Consider the following 18,516-nt stretch of genomic DNA (forward strand, 5'->3'; position numbering starts at 1 on the left):
AGAAAAAGGAGTCAAAGGAAGTTCACTGTAATCTTAAGATTTCCTGACACAACGAGTGTTTCGGCTGTCAGCCGTACTATCGATGTGTTCATGTGAAAGTTATCCACGTAGTAGTAGGAAAATAACTCTTTGCATCTTAACTGCCTTTGTCAGCACCTAAATAATTTTAAAGAAAGGTGTTTGTCAGCCAAAACTAGCATGTTTAGAGTACACATGCCCATCCTGCACTTTTTCATTTAAAACAAGCATTTTTTTGGTACACTCTGACGAACCAGCTGCATTGACAGTGCAGATGTAACAGTGAAGAGTACATAACATTCCGCATGAGCTCTGCTTGGCTTAACATGTGGTCTTAACGACAGCATTTTAAAAAGACTGTGTACAGCAAGGGAGAAGTGGCTAAATGGTAAAGAGCTCCCGTTTATTTGTTGCCCATTCAGACCTGGCCCTCGTGCTGTGTCAGAACTATTTCCACTCTTGAGGTAACGCACTGGGCGTGTTAGTGACCTGGCCTGGCCTCCTTGCCTGCTAGGGGCCACGGGAACTGGCCGTTTGGTACTGCAAGAGCCAGGGACCCTGAACGGGAGGGACTGTGGACACAAACAGCCGCAGCAGCTCTCTTCCAGCTACCAGTTTGTGACAGCGAACACACCCCACCCCCCCCCACTCCCCCCCCCCCGTTTTCTGCAGTTATCTCTGTATTAGGGTCAAAGGCATTAAATTGAGCCACTAAGCGTTGTATTGGAAGGATATGCCTATTTCTTTTACATAAGCCCCAGACACGCATACAGCTCACTCTCTGAATGGCCTAAACTGCTGCAGGCAAAGACCAACACCTTCCCCAGTCTGGGTCTACCACAGAGTTGCTCATTTGCTGTGTGGAAACCAGCAACAGCCCGTGCACAGGACAACGTTAACCAGGTCCATGCCACCACGCAGTTGTTCTTCCACACTTGGGGCTTGGAGCAGCTCTGACTTTTGGGGTTCAAGGAGAAAAAGAAATAGCAGAATAACCTGTTACTGGGCTGCAGCCATCTCCAGGGATGGAGGTGGAAAACATTTACCAAGTTTTGCCTAGTTCATTTGCTTGCCTTGACCAAGGACAATACAAAACCAGCCGCTAAAGGAAAACTCTCATGCACTGATTAGTACACTCTGTGGAGGAGGAAATCACATTTTTAATGATTTTTTTCAGATTTATCACATATGAGTGGATGAGGCACACCCTTCAGTCTTCACGGAGCTTTAGCCCCCCAAAAAAGAAAAAAAAAATTTCTCTAGAACCACACATAGTGTCAGAGAAATCCCCACAAAAAACTCGACGTTTGACTCTTCCCGCAGCTCTGGCAGAGGACAGCGACCTCTCAGCCCGCCGCACGTTTGACATTTACACTAAAGTCAAGCGCATCAGCGCACATCCACTTCCCAGCTTTCGCCAGAGCTAGCGAGCCCCCGCCACCCTCCCTCCCCGCCGTCTCCCTGGCGGCCCGCCGGGCCTTCGGCGTTCCCCGAGGCTCCGCGGCGATGTGCCACTCAGGAGGCCGAGCCCAGCTCGCCACCCTCCTGCCACACAGCAGCCGGACTTCAGCTTGTCTGACAGCGCGGCCGCCTCACTCCCGGCCTGCGGAGCCCTCCCGGGTTCCCGTTTCTCGCCAGCCCTCTGCGTGAGGGACGGCCCCGGCGAGTGAAACAGCTCTCGCCGCCGTTGTGGTACTTTTTTAACCTCAGGGGCCGCAGCCGCCCGCGCAGCACCCTGACGCTGAGTGGCAGCGGCCGCTGCCCTCGGCCGCTGCCGGAGGGAGGGCGGGAGCGCCGAGCGGGGGGGCGGTGGAGATTGGCCGGAGGGGAGGGAGGGGGCGGAGACCGGCGGGGTCGCGGCTCGGCGGCGCTCCCAGAAGGCCCTGCGCGTTTCCCGCCGCCGCCGCGTCGCTATGGAAACGCAGTGAGGCCCTGCGCGGTCCGGCCTGGCGCCTGTCATGGCGGAGCCCAGCGTGGCGGTGAGTGACCCGGGTGGGGGGGGGCTCCGGGCCCTCCCCGCCTCACGGCGCTGAAAGCCCCGTTTCTCTGCTTCTCCCTAGGAGGCGCGCTGGCTGCAGGCGGCTCAGGACTTCACCCGCCGGGCGCTCCCTGCCCGAGAGGGGCCTGGCGAGCCAGAGCCGCCGCCGCTGGACGCGGTACTACGGTGCTTGCGGTACGCGGGTGGCGGGGACCTGCCGCTCGGCTACAGGTGACCGCGGGGCCGGGAAGCGAGAAGAGAGGCGGAGAGAGATGAGGGGATGGAGCGGGGGGGGGGGGGGGGGGGGGGGGGGGGGAGGGTGTCCCTTTGGGCCTGATGCCCGCGCTTGTCCCTGGGGCCTGCGCGTCACGTTCCGGAGGAAGGCCCCCCCACCCGTGCAGGGCCCGGCTGCAGCCACGGGCCGGGGGAGCGGAGCTGGCGAGGTCCTCCCGGGAGCTCAGCACGGCGGCTGCAGCAGCAGTGGTAGTAAGCAGCCGCCGCCAGGCGAGCGCCGCTCGTTCATGTGCGATGCCTGCCCCGGATGCTGGGTGTGGGAGGGATGTTGTCGAAGACGGCTAACCGCATGCGTTTTCTTGGCTTCGATGTGCCCCTGATCGCTCTTGCGGTATGATTAAGCACCATATCCGCTAGTCTGTGGTAGGTAGAGTGTGTGACCAAAGTAGGGCATCTCGCTGCGAGCAACCTGCTGTACTGCACGGCATTTGCACGGCGGCTTCCCGGCTGGATCCTGCTAGTCTGCTCAGGAGCCTGTTCCCGGGTGTGGTCTCCAAGGCTGTTGGCCAGCTGAGGTCTGCCTTTGAGTGTACACTCTCAGAAAGGGGGAATCTAGGGTGGTGTGGCCCATATTTTAGTGCTTGCCATTATGCAAAATGCACAACTTGGTGGGAGAGATCCACGTTGGAAAGTTTAACTCGCCTGGCTCTATTTCTCTCTTCTGCTAGCTTATGGTGGGAGAATGTGTATTAAACTCCCTGGCACAGCTGGTTTTGGGACAAAGGTCAACTGGAATTGATTAGGAACTTGTGGCCTTTAATTTTATACTAACAGTTTATAAATGTAGACGGTAGGTCTTTCACACCAGCTAAACTGTTCTCATCTAAGCCATATTTTTTCTACAGGTTATATTTTACAATGTTTAGACCAGAGTTTGGTTTATATTCAGGGGAATTCGTAGAGAAGAGCTGAAGGTAATTGGTATTTGTCATGTATGAGGCCAGTGGTCTGTTTGTGAGCAGCATACTACATCCACAGCTAACCATCAAGCTGTGGAGCACCAGAAGTTAGTTCTCTGTATGTGATAACCAGGATCCAGCATACTGCTGTAGTTTTGGTTTCTCCTAAAAAGGAGTCAGCACATGTGATGAAAACATGAGCAGCACTCTGTTCTCCTTGTAGATCATAGATACGAGCATTATTCCCAGTGCTGCTCTGTCTCTGAGGATGGAGCAGTTTGCTTATGCCCTTTTCAGCTAATCTGTCTCCTGTTCAGATTCCTGCCAAATACACAGCATAAGTACTTGTGTAAGTTTATCTCTTCTGATTATTTTTTTATATAAATACTATTTATAGCTGATTCAGATCCATCACTCATCTAGACTGGTTTCTGGCTTTGAACCTTTGATACCTGACTAATCAAGTGAAACTCCTCTTATTCATACTCTGAATTTGATTATGTCCCGCTACTGAGTGAGTGGGTGTTGTGAATAAAGCTCTAGTTTCAGAACCTAAAATTGTCAGCTAACCTCACTGGAAACAAGTACCAAAATGTGTATTTGCTCCTTCAGTGTTGAGATTAGCATGGACAGAGGAGTCGTTAATTCTGTAGCATAGACAGCCAGGATGTAAACAATGATGATGAATGCTGCCATGATTGTATAAACACTGAAAAGGCTTAGAATGTACTGAGGATGCTGCCTTGTTCTCCCATATTCGGTACCGTGGTCACTCTAAGCACGATAGATGCTAAACTGCAGGCGGCTTCACCTGAGGTTGATTTGATGTTACACCTCCTTCTCCCCCCTTTCCCCAAAGCCAGGAGGGTAGGTGGAAAGATTTAGGGCTGTCTCAGCTGTGTTCTTATAAGGGAAGGCCCAGTCTAAGATTACTGGCTTGCAGTCTCTCAGCTTTGTATTGTGTAAGCTCTCCACAGGAGAGGGTTAGTTTCAAAACTGTCACAATCTTCGTCTAGAAGTTGTTCAACCTTGCTTTTACTACAGTTCAGCCATTTTAGCACCGAATGATGGTATTAATCTGTATTTACCCGTGTTTGTTACTTATATGTAAACTGTGTTGAGTAGTTGTTGGGGTTTTCTCACAGAGTCTCCCATTCAAGCTAAAAATATCTGAACTAAAACTTGTTCTCCCTCCCACCTCCCCCCATGTGTACTTGAAAACATGTTCTATTTTGTTAACTCTCAATTAATATTTTGTCCCAAGTCTTCTGCATGCCTGCTCAGGTAACCACAGTAGCAAAGGATGTCTGTTTTCAGAGGGGTGCTCAAGCAGAACAGATGTGTTGACTGAGCTGAGAGAGGTCATTGATAAATGCCGATGAATGAGTTGGTTCTTGCCATGTGGTATCATCAGACCACGCCAATAGCTAAGGCTTTTCTGACTTAGCCAAGCCTTGTCCACTGCAATGGTCGCTGTAATCGCCAAACTTTGCAGACTGAGTTTTTCCTACATACTTCAATATTCTTGCTTTTCTTTTTTTTTTTTTTTTTCCTTCCAGTTTCATCTCCATCTCTGACCTACAGCATCAGCAGCGCGTGCCGTGCTGCAGCCACCTGACCTGGAGCACTAATGAATTTAAAGAATGGGCTCATCAAGGACAAGGTGATTTACCCGTGCAGAGCACTTTGCCAAGGACTTACCTGATCTTGGTTGGCTATTTAACGGATGGAAGGCAAGAGAACAAAGAAAAGTTGGCAGATGGTTGCCTGTACGTGAAAGACCATACTGGGATGATTCCATGTGAGGTATGTCCACAGTCTGAGGGATTCTGTGTTTATTCCCACTTCTGGGGCAGTGTCACAGACCACCAGGGGCTTCAAATGGTCTGCAAAGTCTGTAGCGTGGGAAATAACATATCTGTGTAACAGGCAGGAAAATGGCAAGCTCAGATCCTGGGGAGAGGATAGAACATGTCAAATTTGTCATTGCTGGGAGAACAAATAGTGAATGCACTGGCCTGGAAAAAGAGATAGCCGGACGTGCAGTTCTATTAAATTCTCGACAGTACAAGTGGCCTGGGAGACGTGGAGGTCATAGCACTACCCTCTATTTGTTGAATTCTGACTAGTGGAGCAGAAATAACTTTCTGGAGAGTTGCACTGGGTGTTCAGTGATGGATTGATGACATACTTTCAGGAAATAATAGCTTGCTTCACAATTGAATTAAAAGCTGTCTGAAGGTCATTGCAAGGGGAGTCTAGATGTGGTAACCCTTAGAGTGGTGATGAAAGAGCACTAAGGCTGTGCTTTCCAAAGAGGCAAAGACTAGGAAAAAGTTATATTGGTTTGAACTTCTGACTAAAAACACAGGGGGGAAAGAAAGAAGGTGAGAATTTTAGAAATATAGTCTATAAATAACTAATCCTTGCAGTGAATTAATTATCACCTTGCCAGGACAGTGTGACTATAACCCAGGAAATGCTAGCTGTAGAGCTCAGCAAATCTGTTCCAGACTTGCATCTGGAAGGACAGAAGTTCTGCATGCAAGATAAGAGAGTGGGCTCTCATTTAGTAAAGAAGCCCAGCAATAGAACAAGAGTTTCTGATGTGCATGCAAGGGCAAATTATTAATGAACATTCCAAGTAATGTTGAGAAAACATACAGTAACTCACCTCAAGCTTTTATCTCGTTATCTTTTGCTTTAGCTCTTGCATTTTGAACTTGAGTGGCTGGAGTCACTGTTCCTCTTCCCAAGTTGGTCATATATACCACAGACAGACCGGAGTGCAGCAGGGTATGTGGAAATCCTGGTGGATCCAGTGCCAATAAATCTCCCAAAGGAAGTACCTGACAGCATTCCAGTCACCTACCTGGCATCTGCTGAACCACTGCTTACCTCCAGGTAAGCACCTAGTGTGCTCAACTCCATCATAGCACTGTTGCTCTGGTTTGGCCCGTACCATGAAGAGCACTTGGCTTAGGAAGAGCCAAATTCTGTTTCTGCCACAGGTGGAAACGTAACGATGAGTGGTGGAGGTAAAAGTTACACAATAAAGCCACTTTTTGTTAATCAGCTGTTTTCCAGGACTTTACTGGAAGTTTTTTTTCTGTATTTTGACAAAATAAGAGAAATTTTAATTATTTCTGAATGTATTTTCATACTACAGAAAGTACATGAGAACAAAGCAATGATTCAACTTTCACTGAGGCTAAAATTCACTCTTTTGATTAGCACAATTTTTTTTTTTTTTTAACTTGCAGTGAACCAAAAGTATTACTGAAAGTAGTTCTGGATTCTAATATGAAATTAATATACAGCACTGGTCTAGTTCTTACCAGATTGCTGAGATAAAGGTGCCGGTTTAATGTCAGCTGATAAGAGTAACTGTTGTTTTTAGTGGAAGTAATACTGTATGTGAATACATAGCCAATGGAATTGTAAATCTTACTGAAGTTGATAATTTCAGGTTGTGCTAGATCATATTTTATCTTCTTGAGCAAGAGAATTCTTGGTGTAATTTAATAACAATTAAATGTCACTAGTCAGGCTGCTTTAGTTTCTTTTTAGTTTTCTTTTGTTTTAATTGAGTTTATTTGCTTGTGAGAAACTTACTTTAAGCTTAAGTGTTTGATTTAGCTCAACAGATTTTTCTAAACTAGAAAACTATTTCCATGTTTCAGTGTACACTCTTTGGCTTTTAACATAAAGCTCCTCTGCTATTCCCTAATAACTGACCAATTTTCCATGTTCCCTCTTTAAAAATGTTACCACTGAAGTGCTGGTACTAGTGTGTGTGGATGTTCTGGTATTTCTCTTTAAAAAAGTCATGAAGTTAGATAATTGTTTATATGTTTTAGAATCAAGAATGTGTTTGTTTAGAGTAAGTGGGATGGTTATATTAGAGGCCAGTAGGACTTGAAATGAAAATGACATGAAATGACAAATATTTGTTTGTTTGAAATGGAGATATTTTTTTTTTACTTTTTTTGAAATGAGAGTTTGAAATGACTAAAGAAATGTCACCTCTCTCCTCTCATGTGCTTTCAGTTTTGCTGCCCTTTCACCTTGTGCCAACTTTGTTAGGAAGGCTCCATTGTTGCTTTCAGGCCTCTTGTTTATAGGGTTAGAACTTCTACACTGTCACATTCCACAGATCTACAAAGCCAAGTTCTGTTTTCTGCTGCTTGTACCTCTTCTTTCCCCACCCCCCCCCCCCCCCCCCCTTTTGACCTATAATTAGCTTCTTGCTTGTGGTAAAGCTTCTTATAATCTGACTGTTGTCATGGAGCATGTGAATTTGTTCAACACAACCCTGCTTCTTCCTCATTAAGGTTTTTTAAAATGTCGAAGGGGTTTAGTATATAGAAGTTAAAGTAAGAATTTTGTAGCCAGGTGTTGTTTTGAAAACCTCTCTGAGAGGTGGTCCATAGTACCTTGTTGGATCCTTTATTTCCAGAAAGCGCATGCTCTGTATTTGTTTATTTTGGTTTTGAGATACTTTCGAGTTCTTCTTTCATCTCTGAAAGTCCTTTGCTTCCTCAATTGCCCTCTAGGATTCCATATAAGAAAAGATCAAAGCTCACTGTGGCAGGTGAACTGGCCAGACTTGGGCCTCTCCTTTGTATTCGCCACAAGACATTCTTCTTTCTGTTTTTGGAGTGCTTCACCTCAGCTGTTTGGGTCCCTGTGCTGGTGCAGGTAAGTCCTTGGAATTTTGCTTACAAAGTCTGTATCTGTATATGTGCTAGTTGATTAATTCTTTGAAGCTTGCCCTTGACTTCCCGGTTTGATTTATTCTTCCTTTTACTAGTGATTCTATTTATTTATTTATTATTCCATGCAGCCTACAATAGTCCTTGTATGTAAGAAGTCTAGTTCTACGCCTGTAAAAAGACAGCCCTCCTCCCTCCTGCAGTTGCAGTGTCCCTGAACATCTTGTAGATATCACCCTTTTGCTAAGAGTCCTCTCAAAGGAGAAGGTTTTTTGGCTGGGGTTGTTTGAGTTGGGAAGAATTTTTTCCAGTGCAGGAGATGCTGATGTCAATTTTGGTTTCTCTGCTCTAGAAGCCCAGCCAGCTGGCATGGCATCATATCCTCCAGTTGGGTCATCGGTATACGATAACAGGCCTGAGTATGACCAGCCTGAAGAAATCTGGACAAAAGATATTTGTCACTGGTGTCTCTTCCCGCCTTCTGCCCTACTGTGCAGAGCAGGTGAGGGAGCAGCCACTGGACATTGCTTGGCAAGGAGAATCCACTCAATCTCCTTCCCTTGAGGCTGCTGAGCAGCTCAGTGACTCCTTGGAGCTGGGAGCTGAAGAGGAGAGGCCAAGATCAACCAAAGAGTCCAAGATCATCTCATATGTGGTAAGGATTGGTAGGGTTAACCTTCACATACACATGGTCTAGGGTTTAGGCTTGTGGCCTGCAAGGTCTTATTTTCATCATGAATTTATTTCTTTATTGCTTAGGCCTATGAGTCTCTTATTGTTCTGGGACTCTCTACACTAATGTAACTTTCTGTTTGCTTTCTATTGAGGGAACTGTCACCAAAGTACTCAATGTCCAAGCTGGTCTCTTTTTACTGGATAACAAAGTCTGCTTGTGCCTTGCTTACCAGCAGTTGTTGAACTCTGCACGTGGACTCCGACCAGGAGCATGTGTGGAGGTAAGCCAAGACTTACGAGGCATAAAGCATTCCGTGGAAAAGACTCAGGCCCTGGGGATGGTGCAAGAGTCTGTGGGTCAACAGAAGACTACGGGAATACTGGGATTATTTCAGCAAGTATCTGGAACAAAATTGAGGATCTTGCTATCTACGCTTGTCATGAGAGTTAAAATGATTATTGTCTATTCCTCCCTAAGCAGTGCCAGGTTCCTCAGGCCCATTGGGTTTATGGACAACCCAATAGAGTGACAAAGGATTTAGGATGGCATGATGGTTTTGGGGAGTGGTGGCAGACTGGCTATCTCTTTTCTTAAGTTGTGTGTCTGTGTATCTCAGCTCATCGATGTCCACGTCCTGCAGAAGCCTCTGGTATCCTTCCCTTTCGTTGTACTTGGTGCTTGCCTGAGCAGCACTGTTGTGCTGAAGAGTTTTTCAAGGCTCAGCACCCCCTACCAGCCACCAGCCTCTTCAGGAAATCTCTACTTACAGCTGCTCTTCCGCTACAATCTTGGTATGCCACTCTACCTCTGGCTGGTGAGCCTCCTGGAGATGTTTGAGGAGAGGTGAGGACATTCCTCTGAAGTCAGGCTATGTGTAAATGTGCTTTGTGGGCTACGTGGGTGTCTTCTAGAGCCAAGGGTTCACAGAATTACTGTGCTTGGATACTAATAGCAGCAGCAATTGCTTCTGGTTTACTGGCCTAAGTAAGCCATTCATCTAGATTTCACATCATATCCAGTTGCTCTTAGGAGAAAACCTGTACACTTTTGAAGTGCGTGTGTGGTAAGCCCACTGCTCTTGGGAAGCTGCAGCGCTCCAGAGCATGTGCTAATGTACTCCTCCCTAGGAAGTTTTGCCCTGAAATGTGAAAGCACTGTAGGATGTCTGCCTGCCAACGTGGGTTGCTTGGCAAATCAAGGTGGGCACTGAGACTGGAGCTGGAAACGCTGCTACAACCAGATCACAACCGATATAAAGGCTCCTGTGTCCTGGCTGCTCACAGGAGCAGCAGCAGCTGCTCAGTATATTGCTTTGAGACATTCTGAGTATTGCCAGTGTGGGTGTTCATTTGAGAGCCTCTGTCTTAGGAGATTTTCCCACACATGCTTATCTCTGGATCTTCCAGATGCCTTCCTGCTCTCCCTGAGGGCTGCACTCTGTTCGCGTGACAGCTGTGGGCCAGTTTCTGGGTTTACTTCTGGTTTCTGTTAGTGAAAATATTGGTGTTTGTTCTGGAATAGTTATGATTGATCACTGCCTTGGACTTTCAAAACTAAAATGTATATATTGAATCTCGGGCAATCAAGTAGTTTATAGATGCCCAGTCTTCCTGTGCTTAACTGGCACTGTGGAATTTTTACCATGCTTTCCAATAAAACAGCTTCGGTTTTGCCCTGGGAATGATGCTAGCTGTAAGTTTCAGTTTTTATTAGCTTTTTCACTTTGTTTAAATGTGATTGCTAAGTCCTGCTACTACTTGAAGATTGTTCCAGTGAGTTAGTTGCTATATCTTTTTATTTGAGTTCACTTTCTATTAATAGACTTAAAATATTAAGTCATATTTTGATTGGCAGTGTGGTCACTTCCAGGTATTCAAAAGCAGCGAGCTAAACTTCTGAAAGGAACGCAACGCAAGGAAAATATTGGAACAAGAGCAATATGTGGTTGTTTGTCTTGTGATTTTTTGCATCCTGTAAAAGAAAGCCAAGTATACCTTACATGAATAATCATATCAAGCTTAGCCAAAATGCATGGAGGTCCATTTGGGTGACTCAGAGGGACATTATTTTGGGTTTTTTTTGTCCATTTGAGTTTCGAGATTTTGCCAGTCTGTCCATTTCTGTATATTTTCCTGTTCCTTCTCTGCTTGACTGACATAAATCTGCATCGCCCTTAATGTTCTTTTTTTTTTTTTTTTAATCACTTCATGTACTTTTTTGTGCTCTCCTTAGTTCTAGTCCTACAGAGTACATTCACTTATAACCAGCAGAAAGGATCCCTGACTTAGGTGCAAAACTCACTAAAAGATGAGGGCTGCTAGTGCTTCTGACTGTCATTATTTTTTTCAGGTTTTCTTGTTTCTTTGGGCGCCATCGACTGTTGCTTAGCTCTACGCACCGAAACCCTGGGGCTGCTGAGAAGTTCCTTGTCCCCCTTCTGCAAGCTGTGGTGCCAGATAGAGAGGAACCAAGGGATATTTATAATGAAATCCTAGCAAAAATACACCAGTGTCCCCTGAAGAAGGTGAGTAAATGCTCTGTGAGCTCTTTCCTGTTTGTCTGGTGGGAAGAAATTCAGCTGGTTCATTCTTTCTTTCTTTTTCCTTAGTATTTGACCCTGAACCCCCCATGCCAGGCCCCATCCCTGTCTGCACTTTGCCTTTTGGCAGAACAGAAGAGCTGGGAAGGCTTCAGTCCATCACAGTTGCTCTCCCCCTTGGAGGCACAGCACATGGGCACCCAGGAGCTGAATCGCAGACTGGCCTGGTCCTATTGCACACTCTCAGCAGAAAGTTTCCAGCCCCGACTGGTAAGTGCCTTGTTCCCTTTACTGTCTGTACCTTGAGAGTTCCTGGTTGTCCCCATGCCTTCCAGCACCCTGTCTGATGCATACCTGTTCCTCCTGTTAGGGAATGACGCTGCTTTTCTCACCTGTAATGTGTTGAACACAGGCTGAATTTGAGCTGCTGCTACTCACACTTTGATTTATGGCCTTCAAAGGCAGGAACTGTTTGATGCTCTTTGCAGCTTCCTTTCTGTTGCAGATACTACTGGGTGTGCTGAGAGTCTCCTCCAAAGGCAGTTCCCTCCAGCTGCAGGACAAGAGCAGCACGCTTCCCTGTGTGATATCCCATAAGGATGGTAGCCCCTTTGCCCATACAGCTCTCATAGGTATGTCCCACTAAGCTAAATTTGAGAGTGCTGAGCTTTTGCTGTTCTTTCATCTAGCTTCAAAACAAGGAAGAGGAGACTTGGTATGGAGATGCTGAACTGTCACTGCTTGGCCTCATGACTTTAAAATGAGGAAACTGAGCTTACTGTTTTTATGTTCTGTTTTTATTAGCTCAGCTCCTTTCTCTGATGTGTTTGCAGGATCGCTCTTGCAGGTGGAAAACTACCAGCTCATAGTGGAGAGATTCCTTCAGACTGATTTTCCCTCCTGGGAGCACCTGGCAAATCTCGAGCATGTGAGGGAGAAAAAAACCAGGTGAGTTCTTTTATTCAGCACACAAGTAAAATCGTCACTCTCCAGTTCCACAACTCTCCAAAAAAGTCCAGAACTTCAGTAAAGTTGCTTGTCAGCATAGGATTTCAGTGCCAAAGCAGCTGTCCTTTGCTATGTGCAGAAAGAGATCTTTATCAGCAAGAAACCCACCATCTCCATTTTGTTCAGAATACACCCAGCCTGGTAGCTGCCCTCTACTTCGCCCTTTCCTGATGCTCCCGCTGGATACCTGCAGGGCGATCACCAGAAGTGCTTTTCCCAGTTAACCTCTTGTTTCAGACAGCTACTGTCAGGAACAGGGAGTTCCACTGCTACCATTTGTCGTTTCAGTGTCTACGTGCAGTTCTACTTCGAGGATGTTCAGGTTCTCCATGCTGCTGAAGGACAAATCCAGAAAGGCCTTAGGCGTGGAAACAGCTCCTCTTTGAGGAAGAAGGATGATGGCAGCTTAGCATCTGAGCTGGAAACCCCAGCGGCAAAAATGCTGAAACTGGAGGATCCCAAGCCGGACACTCCCAGAGATTTGAACTCTCAGGGGGGCCAGAGCAGCACTAGAAGAACCAGCTGTGTATCTCGCCTATTCTTGGTTACCCAGAAAGAAGGTCTTATGTTACGCAATTACCAACTACCCAGAGAAGAGGATGGAGAAAGACGGGAGCTGCAGCGCAGTTTCCAAGCCACAGTGCTGTGGCTGGGCAGACCTTGGCGCTGGAGCCACCCCAGAGAAACTGGGAATCTACCAGAGCTGGAGGAGACCAGCTGTGATGGAGAAGAGGGCGTGACACGGCAGGAAGTGAGGCAGGAGGCAGCTTTGGGGTGTGGTTTGATAAGGCTAGGAGCTGGCTCCTCAGAGAGCCTGTGTGGTAATTAAGTATCTAGATTCCTGATCAATGGGAAAGTGATTTTTGTGGGGGAATGGGATTTTTGTGTTGGGGACAGATGTATGTTTATGCAGGCAACTGCCTTGTGCCACCCCAAGGAAGTTCTGTCTCCTCCCTGGCACCTTCCTGTAAATGCATCCACCTTCTCTTACCCTTGATGGTGTTAACCTTACTTCTCAGTCAAGACAGCCTCGGCTGGGCTTGCTCTCTTCTTGATGTGTTTTTCATTTCCTGCCTTTTTCATTGTCACCATTTCTCATCACCATTTTCTCTCTCTCTCTCCTCCCCTTCCCTTGCAGGCACTACTGCTTTTTATGGGAAAGTCTCTACGATGGTTTCCATTTCTGCACCTGGATGGACTGTATTACTTCGTTGTGCCCCACTGCTTGGTAAGCGAGAGGTTGTCTTGCTGTTTCCTCTTGGAGACTTTTGCTGAACCGCATGTGGGAGTCGAGGAGTCAGAGAGTGACTAAGCTCTTCTCGAGGCTTGGAATTCCCATCCGTCTTGCCAAGGAACTGCTTCAGTTCTGTGTTTGGTTAAAATTCTCAGAGCTCTTGAGTTCAGCAGATTTTTTTTTTTTTTTCTTTAAACTATTGTCCATCAGTGGCTCTTTTTCCCTATATAGCTTTAATCTCTTTCCTTTAATAGTCTTCTTTCCTGCCTTATTGCTCTTCTCTCAGGACTTGGAAGTGTTTGACAAGCTCTGTTTTCCACCTGTGCCAGCAAAGTTTCTGAGCACATCATCCTGCCCCCTGTGCCTGCCTGTCCAAGATACCTGGCACTTACAGCATGAAACATGGATCTCCTGTCTGACCGAGCGCCAGGTATGCCGGGCCTTATTGCTCTGAGTTTTCACAGGCGACTCGTAGACCTCTCCAGAACTAGCTCAGAAAATTATTGATACAGAAAGTCGTGTTGATGGGACTGTTCTGCTCTAAGTTCTGTCAGAGGCTGCTGCCGGGCTTCATATTTTCCTGACTCAGAATTAGGTTGGAGAGGAAGCATCAGTTGCTTGACGTAGCTCTAAGCGTGCAGAGCTTTACTGCCCTGGCTGGGGATAGCTATAAACTGCAATCTGTCTGAGGCTGTGTCTCCTCCACTTCTAGCTGGCAGCCAGGTCAGTGCTGACAGGCATGGACCAGAGAGTTTCCTCCATTCCAGAAGTACTTAGCAACAGGTATGTTGGTCTGCCCCAAATCACATGTGACCCGTGTCTTAGGGAATGGGTCTGTATTCATCTTTATTGGAGACAGTACTACATTAAACAGCAATAAATTATCCGCACTAGGAATATGGTTTGGAAATCTTCCTATGTGCAGATAGTCCAGACCGCCCCCATCCTGTTTATCAAAATTAAAGGAATGGCAGATGACAAGACTGCAAAATGGTATCCAGAAAAAGTTTGAGCTACTGCTGGTGTGGACTTGGTCCCACAGGGCTCTGCTAAATTCCTGTCAGAAGTGAAAACAGGCACAGCAGGGAGAATGAGGCTGAATGTGTGATGTTTTTTGTTGGGTTTTGATTGTATTATCATAACTTGCTGAAACGAATACTAGGGTTAGAAGCTTTTCTGTTCAAAGCATGTTTAATCTGGGGTGATATGCATGCATGCTGAAATCTTCACCAGCACCTTATGGTAAATCATCTTTTTCTTCGCTTGGCTTCTTCCTCTAATTAAGAAAACCAGTTTGGAGTTAAGCAGATAAGAAGGCTGTAATGCCTCTCCCTTTTAATTCTTCACTGCTGAGCCTGAAGAAGCAGAAAGTGAGTTAACGGGGCCTCTTGTCCCTGGGAAGGGTAGGCTTCAGCAAGCTGCCCTCAGTCCAGTAGCTCAGGTGCTCAAGGGTGGGTTCTCCTGGAAGTGGGCTCAAGCAACAAACAGCACTTCACCCTGCCCTTTGTGGCAATCTTGAAGTCAGGCCTTCTTCTGCTCCCTCTGTCTTCAGGCTGGACAGAAATCCTGGTCTGCTCTCAGTTTCACAGGTTCCCTCGTTTCTTTCGCTGGTGAGATAGTGGAGAGGACCTTGTGTGCCTCTCCAAAGAATGAGAAGCCGTCTGCGACTGTCACCCTTCAAGAGCAGAAAGGTAAGATTGTGGGAGCCTGTTAAGGTAACAACAGATAGATTCTTGCTTCTCTCTGTTTCAGAGAGACAGTGCGCTTGGCTAACTGCTCCTCTGTCTGAGGATAGCGGAAGTATGCCAGGAAGTTGCATCCCATTGCATGTCACGCTACACTGCATGTGTGTTGGGGATGGGAATGGGAATCTTGTTACTAGAAAATCTGTGAGGTGGAACAGTGATAGCCCTGTTGCAATGGGAGGGAAAACACCACTAGCAGAGCCAGTTCAGTGACGGCCTATGCTACCCGTCTGTGTGAGTGAGCTCATGGTGCGTGTCGTTCTGTGCCTCCTCAGGGAGTCTGCTAGCCAGTGATCACAGCGTGAAGCTCAGCGTCTCAGTTGCCCCAGGCTCCCCTGTCGTGCTGGACATTTACATTGCTGCCACCTACCTGCAGCATCTCTGGGGTTTGCTACCTGGAGCCAAGATTCTTTTCCAGAACTTGGAACGCAGAATCTCAAGGTACCTCTGTCTTCAGAGCCCTGATCTAGGCCACAGCTCTGACCTCTCTTATTGTCTTTGAAACTCTCTCTTAATCTCTCCTCTCATGTGGACTTCCCTCATCCCTTGCCCATACCTTCGTATCTCCCAGTCTCTTACTGTGAATTATTTTCTTACCATGCTACAGATGAAGACCAGACCAGCCATCCCAAGAAAACTGAGCGGTTTGGTTCTATGAGCTCTTTCTGACATCTGCTCTTTCATATTGCAGATTCCATAATGTTTATTGCACATACATTGTCTCCAGCTGTGTGAGCATCATATCTCTGCCGGCTTCTCACCTAGCTCTTTCTCGCAGGTGAGTCCAGGGTCTGTTCCCACCTTATGTTGTCCAAAAAAAAGTTTCTGTGTTCCAAGCTTCTCACACTCCTGTTTCTTCTAGTTCTGTAGGAGAAGCCTCATCCCCCTCACTAGTGTTTCTATCCAGCTTGCAACCTCACCTGCAAAACCTGCCCCAGGCACGGATTTTATGCCACTTGTCCTGTGTACTGACTCTGTCCCTGCAATGGGTTTGCACACTTTGCAGCAGCATCTTCAAAGAGGTATTCAAGCTTCCCCAGAGAGAATTTGTGAGGAGCCTTGCAGACGTTCTACTTTGACACATCCTTTGGTACCATGTAGAGGAAATAAGAGTTCCTATCCTAATTCCACAACCTCTTTTTCCAGTATCTGAAAATGGTCCCTTTCTAATAGGAAAGTCAAAGTGACAACTGATTAGAAGTATGTATCTGATACCAGGCAGGCTGGCAGCTAGGACTGGGAGTTAGTGAGGACATTGAAGGGGGAATCCTACTCTGTTAATGCTCTGCTTTTCCCATGTTCACTGCTGTTGGGGTTCAGCACCTTGCAGCGGGTGATTTTTTTTTTTTTTCTCCGCATACAAACTTTTCCCAAGACGCTCATTAGAAATGCAGTGAAGTTCTTTAATCCTTTGCGTACTTAATTAGGGGAGGGTTAAAAGAAGTGGTGGCCCTTCCCCTTCTCTCTCTTATATCCACCCTTACATAGCTGTAGCTTTACTCTTCCTTCAGGGGAGGTGCACCCGACACAATCCACCGTGTCCATCACACACAGGAGTGAGGCAAGCCAGTGCACGGTAAGCGCTGTAGAGATGGGGTATGGGAAGAGGTGGGTAGGGGGGAACAAATTACACCACAGAGGGGAGGGGAAAATCAGATCAAGGATGGGATGTGGACAGAATAGCGAAGACAGAAGTTAGAGTTGTCATGTCTTCCCAGATGTGAACAAGCCTCCTCTCTCTTTACTGAGGTGTGTTGTCTGGGACATGACCCTTGTGAGGGAGCCAGGCATTGTCCTGACCTCCCACTGCACCATAGTCTGCCTGCTCTCTCCGTAGGGTGCTGGTGGAGGACGGAACGGGTGAAGCTTTGGTGCTGTGCAGGAACCGGCATGTGGCAGCAATGCTGGGCCTGAGCCTTCTCGAGTGGGAAGTTGTGCAGAACTGTGTGCAGAGCAGGGGCAGCGTGTCCATTCAGCATGGGGAAGCTACTGGCACGGGGGTGAGTGGGTTATTGTGGGGTGATTGCAGCGTGCTGGGCTCGAGCCTCAGCCGGACTGGATTTCCCTTTGCTGTGGGTGTTACAGTGGCTCCCTGCCTCCCTCTGCGCGTCCCCTGGCAGCACACCCTTTCTTTCCACAGTGTGTAGAGGAACCTGAGGATCTCATTGCTTGCTACCTAAGGAGCCTGTGCAGGAGTCCTCTCATCTGTCGCCCTATCCTGCTGGATTTCAGCCTAGACAGGAAGCCCTCCAGGATCCTGCAGCCTGGTAAGAAGGCACTGTTGACTCTTGCTATTTAGCGTGGGAAGGAAGGGAGGAGACATCTTGCCAGGCTGGGAAGGAGAGCTGCCTTCACTGCCCACAAAGTAAGAGCTTTGGAGGATTTCCGTGGAATTGTGAATTCCGTAGTGTAGAACTAAGATGTGTCTGAGAAGAACCATGGTTACAAAAATACAGAAATAATATTATAAAAGCCACTATCTACAACAATATCAGATATTCATTTTTCTACTTTACACAGAAGCATAGAGCTGGTTTAGAGCAAGGTTCCCAGTCCTTGGATGGGACAGGATTCTGGCCAGCCAGAGTTACTGTGCAGACCTCTCAAATCAAGTGGGTTTTGACTTTAGACAGGACAGCAGGTAGAGTCAAGACTAGGCCTGGAAATCCTCACCACAGCCACAGAAATTAAGGCTCTGAAGAGTTTTGGATTCGTGGGTGCTGATGTCTGAGCTCGTGCTGCCACAGCTGTGTAGCTGCTGTGTAAAGGGGACATTCTCCTTAGCTGCTTGTGCTAACATTAGCGCTTGGGTTTGAGTCCAGGCGTGCTGCAGGGGTTGATTTGCTAAGCTCACCAGAGGATGCTCTGCTGTGGAGACGCTATCTTTTGGCTGTAAGTAACACTGTAAGGCCAGATTGCTGGTAGTGACAGAGAATACAAAGCTCAGTGCATCAGCTATGTGAGCAGCACATAGTTCACAGCATTTCGCAGTGCAGAATGTCTGTTTCTCCTAAGTTAGAGGGAGGCTGGCCAAATGCATTCGTCTGCTTACATCCTGGATTCATTAATTGTACTGTCCTTTGAGGTTTAGCAGATGCCAAGCAGCTGCTGCAAGGCCTTCCCTCCCCCAGCAGCTTTACAGCTGTGTGCGAGAACAGAGCAGGAGCGCTGTACTGAATTGTTGCGGGTTGTGTCTTTCCCCTTCAGTGCCACTGCAGCTGAGGAATTTTCGGTGCGGTGAAGTGGAGTTTGTGTCACAAGTGGGACCTCGGCCGAGCCTGCTGTGCCTGAATGTGGAGGAAGTAGAACAAGGCTCCTTAAGCTCTCTGAACAGCGAGAGGATTAGGACATCTAGGCACTGCCGAGTGGGAGCCACTGCTTAACATCTCTCCCAGGGAGAGAAGAATTAC

At 47.2% G+C, this 18,516-nt stretch overlaps 1 protein-coding gene across 1 annotated transcript; it reads left to right on the forward strand.

Moving 5' to 3' along the window:
• Nucleotides 1-1,976: 1,976 nt before the first annotated feature.
• CTC1 (CST telomere replication complex component 1) lies at nucleotides 1,977-18,489 on the forward strand. Its single transcript, XM_086460620.1, has 24 exons — nucleotides 1,977-1,997; nucleotides 2,079-2,227; nucleotides 4,749-4,995; nucleotides 5,897-6,093; nucleotides 7,746-7,890; nucleotides 8,257-8,559; nucleotides 8,732-8,860; nucleotides 9,197-9,423; nucleotides 10,930-11,104; nucleotides 11,189-11,389; nucleotides 11,625-11,751; nucleotides 11,953-12,067; nucleotides 12,416-12,878; nucleotides 13,266-13,355; nucleotides 13,648-13,791; nucleotides 14,074-14,144; nucleotides 14,943-15,052; nucleotides 15,382-15,547; nucleotides 15,798-15,884; nucleotides 15,969-16,128; nucleotides 16,618-16,682; nucleotides 16,944-17,106; nucleotides 17,247-17,373; nucleotides 18,314-18,489. Exons 1-24 carry the CDS (start codon nucleotides 1,977-1,979, stop codon nucleotides 18,487-18,489), a joined length of 3,858 nt encoding a protein of 1,285 aa, XP_086316746.1.
• Nucleotides 18,490-18,516: the final 27 nt, after the last annotated feature.

This window comes from Leptosomus discolor, chromosome 1, assembly GCF_034619465.1.
Source record: "Leptosomus discolor isolate bLepDis1 chromosome 1, bLepDis1.hap2, whole genome shotgun sequence".
NCBI lineage: Eukaryota > Metazoa > Chordata > Aves > Leptosomiformes > Leptosomidae > Leptosomus > Leptosomus discolor.